This window comes from Pocillopora damicornis, chromosome 12 (assembly GCF_964200805.1).
Source record: "Pocillopora damicornis chromosome 12, jaPocDami1.2, whole genome shotgun sequence".
Classification (NCBI taxonomy): Eukaryota; Metazoa; Cnidaria; class Anthozoa; order Scleractinia; family Pocilloporidae; genus Pocillopora; species Pocillopora damicornis.
This window is the reverse complement of record NC_142681.1, coordinates 7129434-7139781: the sequence shown is the minus strand read 5'-3', so window position 1 is coordinate 7139781 and position 10348 is coordinate 7129434. Positions and strand designations below refer to the sequence as shown.

Genomic DNA, 10348 nt, shown 5'->3' with positions numbered 1-10348 from the left:
GTTCACCCATTCATTTCTCCACATAGCTTAAATTTGGTAGGCTCACTGGCATGAAATTACAATTTCAATAATAAGAAAACCTGAAAGCTTCTGGTAGTTTAAATCATATTATACCATTATGCATTTTCCTGTACATTGAACTCTGCTGTGTTTAAGTTATGTCTCTGATTACTGTTCCTGAAATATATTATGGTGACACTCTATCTCTGTTGAACTTTCTGTTAAATGAAACCTCCAGGTCAAATTGTAAATCTTATTGGGTCAACAATTATTAGCAATGTTAATGTAATGTTACTTCAGAGTACTTAACTCAACATATAAATCATTAAAATATTGCTTGTGTTCTTATCTTATAATGCACCTTTTTTCTTCCCCTAGACTCTTTCATTTGCAACCTCATAATCTACCTACCTGAACTAAATTTTCTGTGTTCTTTATTGAAAATACAGTCCCACAAAACCACAAATACAATAATCATAGTAAACGTTTTGCTCTCAACCAACTGAAAGTTGACCTTTATGCCCTAATTGACAAAAGAAACCTACACTCAGCATTGTGTTACTTTACATGTATGTATTGTCCAAAATTAGTCAAACATTCCAACCAAATCAAGCTCCCAATGGCTTCTGGTGTAGATTACATCATTTCCCGAATGTCCCAGCCCTTCTCCAAAGTTTTGTCCTTGTGTACCGGTACACAAAATGTCAAAATATTCATATGAAATTCTTCGTAGAGTTCATTTCACATCACTTGCATTGGAAAAGAAAATCAACCTACAAACTTCAGAAGTCAATTCCACTTCGTTACGTAAACATGTTCATGACTGAATCTATCAGACCACTATGGGAGGTTATGCTGATGTTTTTCCAGTTCCTTAAATCCTCGGGTTACATGTGCAACCTTTGTAGTCAAAATGAGACCTCCATAACAAAGTTTGGCCAATAACTTATCTTCAGAATGAACATTTCAGGACTTTTGTATGCTAGTTATCTTGTGTTATTGATGAACAGGATCAATATTGAAAACTATCGAATGGTAATCAGATATTAGCTCTTCTAATAGAAACCCAATGAGACACCAGGCACTAAAAAGCAGCTGAATTTCGTAAGCCACACATGTACGCTTTGCGGACCTATTTTTGTACTCAGACATAGTTATTAAAACCTTGCTTGACAATCTTCGCGAAGAAATCTCGTGTTCCATGTGTATGACCATATTTGCTGAACCAAAACAGTTACAGCTACAGTTTCTGTCTTCACTGCTTGAACGAGATCTTACGAACGAATGCTCTGCTCTGTCCTGAATGCAGAAGAGTTGTTTTTGTGGTTTTGGTAAGCTCAGTTAGACAAGAATTGCAATTTTCCTTGGTTTTTGCCATGGTTTTTTTCTAATCGTCCGTCATTCAGATTGTATGTTGTTGCATTGTAATTGCATTTAAAAGTGCATTTGAAAATAATGTGTGACTTAAATATTTTATTCCCAAATATTGGTCAAACTGTAATGTTATAGGAGCAGTAGGGGGTGGGTGGGGAGGCTCGTATTGCGGTGTTAAGGAGACTAATTTGTCAAGGAAGGCAAAAGCCAGTGAGGCAAAAGGAAATAGAAATGGAACAAGTCACACAGTTTACAAATGCCACTCTTGAAAAAACCTTAAGATGATTTTTTCAAGATTTAAGAATCATATCTTGACTCCTATAAATTTAAGAGTAAAGACAAAATGGGTTACTTGGATAGTTAAAATTTCGTGGACAGCGAAGGGTATTTTCATTTGCATTTTAGATAGAGATGCATGGAAATATTTTAACCATTTTGTTTCACTAATGATAAACATTTTTTTATTTTAGAATGAACTCTGAAAATCTAGAAACGTTTGTTGGTTTGTTTGTTTGTATGGAATTGTTGTGAATATACAAAAATCTTTAGAATTTATCCCTAGCAGTTTGATTTCAGTCATAGAATTTTATTCTGAAAATCGATCTAAATCATTTACTTAAGTTTACTCGTAATGCACAGTCTCGGCTTAAATTGTTCCAGTACTTGTTTTAATTTAACAATGGGTCTCCTCTTCCCTCACTTCCCCCACTAATCTCCCTCTTCCCCCCACTTACTGAGTGGTGCCTGAGATTTTTTTCCTCACAAACAAATTTTAAAGCAAAAGCAATAACATTCCATAAAGGAAAAGGAGGTTCGAAACTGTTTATGACTTACAATTTTTGAGTGAGAAAATTGTGTTCTGTGACAGCATTACATTCTAGGTTTGTAGATACTTTATCTTATGCAGAGGGCAGTAGTGAAGAGTTGTCAGCAGTTAACGTTATTAACATGACTTCTTGTTCTTGCCCTCCCTCAACTGATAAAGCAAAGGATTATAGTAGATCTCTAGCAGATTAATGAGTTTTTTAAAGACGCCCTCCGAGTCTTCCTTTCAAGTTTTACAAATTTTATTTTATGATTTTAATGACAAAAAAGCAATAGGAATAAGTATGGAAAATGTTCGCATTACATTACTATCTTTGGCGGAAACCTGAATTTCATCTCTTCCCTTTTCTCCAGGACAAAGGTTTCCGTGACACTTTGTTATGTGACATCTTTACCATAAATTGCAGTAAACAGAAAGGCGATAGCGTAACGCGAATCCCTATGGATAGATGTATACTTCTAGTGAAGTGAATTTCGAGAAGCGTGTGTTGGATGCATCCCGTCAAAGGAATAGCAAGCGACATTAACATTGACAGTTGACCTGAGAATAGGGAGTAGTTATTTTGAGAATCGGCTCTGTTGTTCCCCGTTCAGAAAAGCGGTATAAAGATTGAAAGACGAAAGAGCAAGGTTCCCTCTGAGTTACAAGAAATTAGTTTTATTATCGTAGATCTTAAAACTTCCATCTGTGAGTAAGTGTCTGATAGAGCGTGAAATGTCCCCAACGGCCAAAAATTAATCTTTGGTAAAACTGATGTACTGTCTGAGAAGAGATCAGAGTTTGTTATCAGTTTAGAAGCCGTCTGGCCATCCATACTTTCTCGGATCACTTTTCCCAAATATTTCTTCATCTTTTTCTAGAACAACCGCCTGCACAGATGCAAAGTGACTCTCTATTGTGATATTATGTTTGCGGGCTCTTAAACCATCTTGAATCCGTATGGGGATGGTGTAGGGGGGTTCCTCTATAATGACCGTATTTGGAAAGAGTTGATGATGGACTCGTGGATCGTTGACAGCGTTAGAAATGCCACGTGACAACCACAGCTGATTCACAACCGTCTGCAAAAGTATGTAGAAAATAATAATTCTCAGCAGATCGAATAACGATGTATTATTTTGCATTTTAAGAGATAAGATTGATATGGCTTTTTTTGGAATGTCTTAATTTAACTTACGAGAGAAACCGCTGTTGTAATGTGCGGTCCTCCAGACGCGCCAGCCACCAGTTTTACTCTACCACTTCCGTCAGTGAAAATAACAGGGCTAATGGAGGACTGGGGTCTTTTTCTAGGCTTGATATAGTTGCTCTTGGACGGTTTGATCTCGTCTGGGTTTAGCTGGCCTGGTGTAGAAAAATCACCCATCTCGTTGTTGTAGACTATCCCAGTTACTGTGGAACGAAATTTGCACCCAAAACTATCGAATGAAGAAAAAGAAGACGTAGTTATACAACATACGAACGTGAAACCTTGAGGAACGTGGCAGCATAGGTTGTGTATGCGATGTATTTAGGGTGAATCCATCAAAACAGATTAGGAACTAGAATTATAGTAATATACCTTTGCTCTCTCTGGTTGAAAACTTGGCCACTATTCCTTGATCATACTTTCACAATAATGGAACTATCAAGAAAACCTCACGAATTGAAAAGAGGGAGGGGAGGGGGAAGGGGGGAAGGGGGAAGGGGGAAGGGGAGAGGGGGGGAGATTGATATCAAATATGGACTTCCTTAATCATTTCATACTTTTTAGTCAATTCATGCTTTGTAAACCAGGATAAGCTTTGTGAGCAATGAACCATTAAGCTGGTGAGAATTGTACTATGTATACGTCATTTCTACTCGTATTTAGTTCCCCTAGATCATTCCGTATTCTTCGCCACTTTGTACCATGTAAATAATATCTGCCTGCAAAAAAGCGTTGGGCAAGTCAGACTTAAATTGTTTGGTCGACCATCATTCCTAGTACCGTTTAACCCTTGATCCCTCAGAGCGACTAGCATCTTATTTCCCCCAACAATTCACAACTGAGTAAAGTGTAAAGGTCAAAAGAATATGGGAAATGTTTACCCACTGAAGCAACTCTTGACTGTTAAAAAATACTCCTTGTCAGCACCTTAGGAACTATATAGAGAACTGTATGGAGAATATACATACTGATGTTAGGGTGTAAAGGGTTAACTCACTAGTAGTTTATGGTCGAAGTAAGAGCCACAGCATCACCGTTCGGAGACAAAACAGAAAGATGAGAAGTACCGTGGTCTCTTTCAAACTGGAATTTTCCGTAATAAGAAGCGTTGCGGTGTGTTTGGTTGTCCCAAATCTTTTGACGCAATAACTCGGCAAACGTCTGATTTGTCATCTTGGAGACTGTCTGTAAAACGTGAACACAGAAATTGAAGTTTGATTATTATACATGACGTCGAGACTCACAAGCAGCTGTTTATGAGATCATTCGTGTCGAACTGAAAGACTTGCCATTCAATGGGGCAATTTCAAAGTCATGCCCTCCGTTGAGGTTTCGAAGTAGTGGGAGAGGAAAGGGGGGGGGGGGGGAAGAGTAAATTATTCGTAATGCGCATCGACGCCACCAAAATTCCACAAGCGGCTGAACTAACTACCTTTGCTTGCCACATTTAATTCCCATCATTACGATTTCTTATCTCTTCTCTCGTATAAAAAAAGTTGTCTCACTATTAAAGCCTCCGAGAATATCACAATGACACCCCCCCCCGCCCCCTCCCCACTTCGAATGTACCACAAAAACGTGCGAGCAAGTTTGAGGTCTTCTTCTTGCTTATAACATAAAACAGCAAGTCGTTGTCTCTTGGAAAGCCCCCATAGATTCATTTGTGTATTTTTGCCAGTTCTAACCTACAATTCGAGCGCGTGATCGCAAACTTTTGCATATTTGCCTAATTACAGAGAAATACCAGGTTAGTTGTTAACATATTTCTTACCTCATTCATGCCGATGTTAAAGGCCGGGTCCCCAAGGCGTGATCTCCAAGCAAAACCAAATTTGAAAGCCTCAATAATACGATGAAACGTCAAAGAATTACGCGATTGTGAGGTCATGTTATAACCTGAAAAAAAGCGTCATTCTCAAATGTTACTTCTTACACATAGTGTCATATCACAAACACTAGTAGTACTCTTTTCAATCCCTCTTTAAAAAAGATCAATAGACAGTCACCGATATAAGAATTTTGTTTCGTGAAGCTTCTCTTAGAAATGTACGAAAGGAACTTCGAAAAATAACTTTTTTTCTGCAAGTCATTGTCAGTGTTAGCAAGCCATTGTTCAGAGACCCCACCCTGCCGCCCTGTTTTTCAACTCCAAGAAGCAGTCTAAAAACCAATTTAATATTGGGTAACCAATCGGACGCATACCCCGTTTAAAATTGTTCGTACAGTTGTTCAAATTTGAGATATGCTGGAATAGGCCCTTCAAACGGTCGCCATTTTTCCACGCATGTTTGGACCACTATAAAGGACTACAATTAGAAGCCAGTCACTCGCAATAACTATGATGAATCTGGCATCGTTATCAGCAACGGAGATGTAATGTCGTAATGAGAATTTTGGTTGTGTGACGACAAAATTTACCTGATCCCCCATAAGGCTGATCTCCTTTGATGGTCCCTCGTTTAGACTCTGTTAACCCTTACCTTTCAGAATGTTCAATATGAGAGTTATCACAGGACCGCTGGCGGGCGGGGGGGCTGTATACCAAGTCATGTCATTCAGCTGGTTAATAATTGCCTTTCTTCTGATAACTTTGTACTCTCTCAGGTCTTGCAAAGTGATGATCCCGCCTCGCTTTCTAATGTCTCGGACGATTTTGTTAGCCAAAGATCCGTTGTAAAAGCTCTCGGGATTGTCTCGTATCACCTCGAGGGATCTCGCGTATTGTAGGTTGGTGACATTGTCGCCTAATTGTCTCAGGTTTCCTTTCTTATCAACGAATAGTTCTCTGGAAAAAAAGTGTTATAAAACTATTAAGCGTACCTTTAAAGTAAAAAGGAAAAAGGTGCTCACGACCAAAAGTTTCAACTAAGTTTCCCTTGATGGTGTGCTAACGCAGGTTACCTCTAAGTATTTCGTCAGGTTTTCCAGATATTTTGTCATTATCAATCCATACTCCTGACTGCAGAGAGGCACTATAAGAGTGAAATATCTTGCTCAAGAACTCAATGCTACGAGCCAGTTAAGCCTCAAATTTTGATCTTTCGATCCGTCCCTAACACACCAAGCAGTAGGCCACTGAGTAGCCCACGAGTATTTACTGAAAGGCGATAGTAAAGGTTATTTACCTCAGCCCGGGATCTTTCCTGATGTCATGTTCTTTTTTCAAAATCGTCAAGTAAAGCGAAGGATATATAAGGAAGCCATACTTTGCTTGGTCGATTGCTGGCTGCACCAGCTGTTTCCATGGCAACCGTCCATACGCTCTCCAGGCTGCGTGATAACCGCGCACTTCACCTGGGACACCTGTGGCTAGCGTACCTTGAAAAACAAATGCATAGAATAGATAAAGTGAAGATAAACATTCGTAGGTCGCGGGTTTTTTTTATAACTTTTATTTTGGTGAGGCGCTCAGAAGAGGATTCTACAAATTGAAGGGAACGCAATTTAGGGAGAGTGTTTGTAAGAGAGCGTGTTAACCTAGCTGTTTCGGTACCTGCGCCGAGATCTTGGAGACCAGCTGTGATAAAATTGAACGTCAATTCTTGAAAAAACTGCACCTTTTTTGTCTCAGCTAAGCTTATACTTCTTCTGTAGACTGAAATTTGATCAGCCCGAGACTTGAATCTGATTTGAATTACTTCAAATCAAAAGAAGCCAATATTTATCTTTTTTAACTGAGCTATGACCTTGTTTAGAGGGGCTCTAAACGCAAAAGCCATGTAGGAGAACCTTTACATGTTGTTGACAAAGAATTAATGACTAAATTTCAAAATTCATGGCAGTGTAAGGAGTTCACTTCAGACAAACGCAATTTATTTGGCCTCCTAGATCTGGGGCAGAGTCGCGAGAAGATTAACCGCCCTTCCTTTCCGATGGAGAGGAAGAACTTCCTCGAACAGCTATTTTATTAAGTCAATCCATAGTGACGTCGCTTGCGTCAAGTCGCGATATTTACTCACTGTTCAATTCTTTGTAACTTGCATTCTTGAACATGTCCTTTGTCGCAGCGGCTGGAGCAGTTTCTCTGAAGTCAAACACCTCAGCGACTTGACCACTCCGATTGTATACGAGCATAAATCCACCACCTCCGATCCCTGTCGAATGTAAATTGATTACTCCGACACATAGCATCGTGGCTATTGCGGAGTCCACGGCCGAACCGTTTTGCTGAAGAATGTTCTTCCCGATGTGCGAGCACGGGCCGGCGTCTGATGCCACGCTTGCTTGCTTGTACGGCCCGCCAAGGGTGTCGGGATATCCGGGTGGGTAGTTGTCTTCCCATGATCGATATCTTGTAAACCAGTAAGCAAGGAAGATTCCCGTTCCCACCGCAACCGTGACATAGATGATTATCAAACCAATTGCCCAACGTCTTTTCCGCTTGAAGTCCGATTCAGAGACGCCCATCCTAATCATATCAAATAAGTCATTACTTAAGTGAAAGTTCCATTTGTGCTTCGTAGATTAGTTGGAAGTAGCGTCCCACCAGCACAGTCTCGGAGGCACGGGTTTGAATCTCATTTTATTTTTAATTTTTTTTTTCTTTGAAATTTCTTTCATTATACTGTAACTCAACTGGGAGGATATTTTCTTTACTTTGTATTTCATACTCGGGTCAACTATTATTACGTAGGTCATTTAATTGTGACCAATCAACTGTATGAGGACGAGAATTTTTTTAAAATTTTCCTCACTCTCAACATGTGGCTTTGTAGCTCAGCTGGTACCTGTCTGGAATGGGCTCGAATACGGTCGGATTCTGAATTTTTTTTTCAGGCTTTTTTTCTGCATTTCCTTTATTGCATCTCTTTTGTGAAGATAATTGCTTCACCTCCCAAGAAAAATGTTAAAACAACTTTACTAACTTGCAAACTAGTAGGGGGAAAGGGCAACCTTTGGCTCAAATGTTTTCCACCGTTTTGTCGTATGTGTCCCAAAGGTTTTGACGAGAATTGTGGGCATATCGATCGCAATGTCATTTGAACACATACAGCCACTGGTCGACTTGCGTGACGGGATTAAACACTAACTATGAAGTAGGCAGCTATCGAAGCGTGACATGCTTATAACCGGTGTTTGCTTTCGTAAAGAAAAAAGGAACCAATATTTCTTAGCGAATTTTTTTGTTGTAAGCAAATATATATACACCCGTTTTCAAAAACGTTGCGATTTGAAACTTTACAACAAATATATATACCTTTTCTTTTCTCATCAAAAAAACCCTACGGGTATATATATATCTATATTTATTCTCAGGGGTGTAAACTTATGAAGGACGTCAAAAATGTCGTTGACACACCGAGTCACGTCACGAAATCTTCGATAATATCGGTGAGATATTCACACCGAGGATTCGAAGACTTCTATGTTTTGTTTTTACATTTATGTTGATTATCGGAGAAGATCATTCATCAATCGCCAATACGACCAACTCCAACTGCGAATTTAAAAACTGTGTAAGTAGTTTCAACTCTTAAATTTAGAGTATCAATTAATTATTTGGTTGGCAGTTTCTTAATCACTCAAAGCTCTTGTCATCATAAAAACAATTCTTGTATTTAAAGTGTTCTTGCAATCTGTGATAAAATGATGGCAGTTCTTAACGTTTAGCGACGGGAGGGTCACCGTGTGGCGTGTCTATACAATCGATTTCAGCTTAATTAGCGGGGTTTTCATTCTCGGATAAACTCCCCGGACTTCGTCGGATAATTGCACCATAATGCAAAGGTATCCTACCCTCACCAAGTACTGTATATCAAAATTAAAAACAAATCACTGCTTACTCGGCATCTGATGATGAATTTGCCATCGTCAAGTTGACTCTTTCCTTGCGCGTAGATTCGTTGCTTCACCCACGTTATTGTCACAAGACTTCACAAGGTATCATGTTCCAGCGGATTTATTTTATCAGAACGGTCTTTAGAAGAGATTTTTACCTTAATTGCAAGGATTCCCTCTTTTACAGGTCAGCCACACGAGGTAGAGGTAGCCAGTGAAAAAATATTTATGAGAAATCGTCGCTGCGTGACCCTCAATGTTTACTTAATCTCCTCTCGGCCTTTCTGGGCGGTCTTTCGTATGTCACGCAACGCTCTCCCCCCCCCGCACACCGCTTTCTATAATGCGCCAACGACTTTTTCCCGCCAACTAAGCTGTGATGCAAGTAGTATGAAAAATACTCGATGCTTGGGGAGAATATTTTCTCCTTGGGATCCTGCATAAGGACTAAGATCCTTTCAATAGGCACAGGCCAACTATTGGGATCGAAACCTGAGGAGACCTCAGTGCAGTCTACTTCAAATACAAATGAAATTTTTCGTTCAAGCGCCCAAAAGGAGTTTTACTCTCATCAAAAAAGGAAAAGAAATATTACACCGAGAGAAATTATTTAAGTATAGTTGAATATTTCTAACATGAGATTGTTTTATTTTCCTTAGGTTTTCTCAGACGAGAAAGTCTGTCAATAAGGGGAAATATTGGGTGCGTGTTCCAGCACCATGTAATTCGAACAGACTAGAGAATTTTTTGTCGTCAGTCGACGTAGTTCGAGTCTACCCAAAAAATACTACGTTGTAACTTTTGAAACGGTTTTCGGAGAAACTTGGAGATAATTTTTAAACCGAATACTGCCATGAGACCATCTTTGCCCACAGTAAACGTTTGATAGATTCACTAAAAAATTTTTCCAAAGGGGGTTGGGAAAGGACTGATGGATCCTACGCGCGAAAGAACGTGGAACACCTTACATCCCGTCAGACAATGCGTCTCAGATTGGGGTAAGAAATTCGACAGGATTTTTTTAGAGGTTACTATTTTTGACTACAGCGGCATCCCTTTCCGTTAGGCATAAATAGATTGTGCTCGGCAACTTTTGAGCAACTTTTTGTACTATGAGCAACTTAGAACAACTTTTACCTTCCTTGGCAACTTTTGATTCAACAAATAGCTAAAAACTGACC

The 10348-nt window shown here is 39.4% G+C and overlaps 1 protein-coding gene and 1 long non-coding RNA gene across 3 annotated transcripts in view; one reads left to right on the top strand and one right to left on the bottom strand.

Moving 5' to 3' along the window:
• Positions 1-353, top strand: part of LOC149036268 (uncharacterized) — a 2948-nt gene extending 2595 nt beyond the window's left edge. For both annotated transcript variants that reach the window (XR_016182049.1, XR_016182048.1), the window contains one exon: positions 1-353. This exon is cut by the window's left edge and continues 1068 nt beyond it. This is a non-coding gene — a long non-coding RNA (uncharacterized LOC149036268).
• Positions 354-1944: 1591 nt separating this feature from the next.
• On the bottom strand, positions 1945-9444 carry LOC113677200 (glutathione hydrolase 1 proenzyme). The gene is made up of 8 exons (XM_089190759.1): positions 9173-9444; positions 7349-7797; positions 6515-6707; positions 5870-6174; positions 5161-5285; positions 4387-4574; positions 3378-3618; positions 1945-3261 (listed from the first exon to the last, which is right to left on the bottom strand). Exons 1-8 carry the CDS (start codon positions 9196-9198, stop codon positions 2992-2994), a joined length of 1797 nt encoding a protein of 598 aa, XP_089046885.1. The 5' UTR covers positions 9199-9444; the 3' UTR covers positions 1945-2991.
• Between the last annotated feature and the right edge of the window lie 904 nt (positions 9445-10348).

Bases quoted from the DNA above. Each gene is read 5' to 3' on its own strand.
- LOC113677200 (XM_089190759.1), bottom strand. From the start codon at position 9,198: ATGGCAAATTCATCATCAGATGCCGA. The intron at 7,798-9,172 runs GTAAGCAGTGAT...TGATATGATTAG, and splicing joins AATTCATCATCAGATGCCGA to GATGGGCGTCTCTGAATCGG. The intron at 4,575-5,160 runs GTAAGAAATATG...CACGTTTTACAG, and splicing joins TTAACATCGGCATGAATGAG to ACAGTCTCCAAGATGACAAA.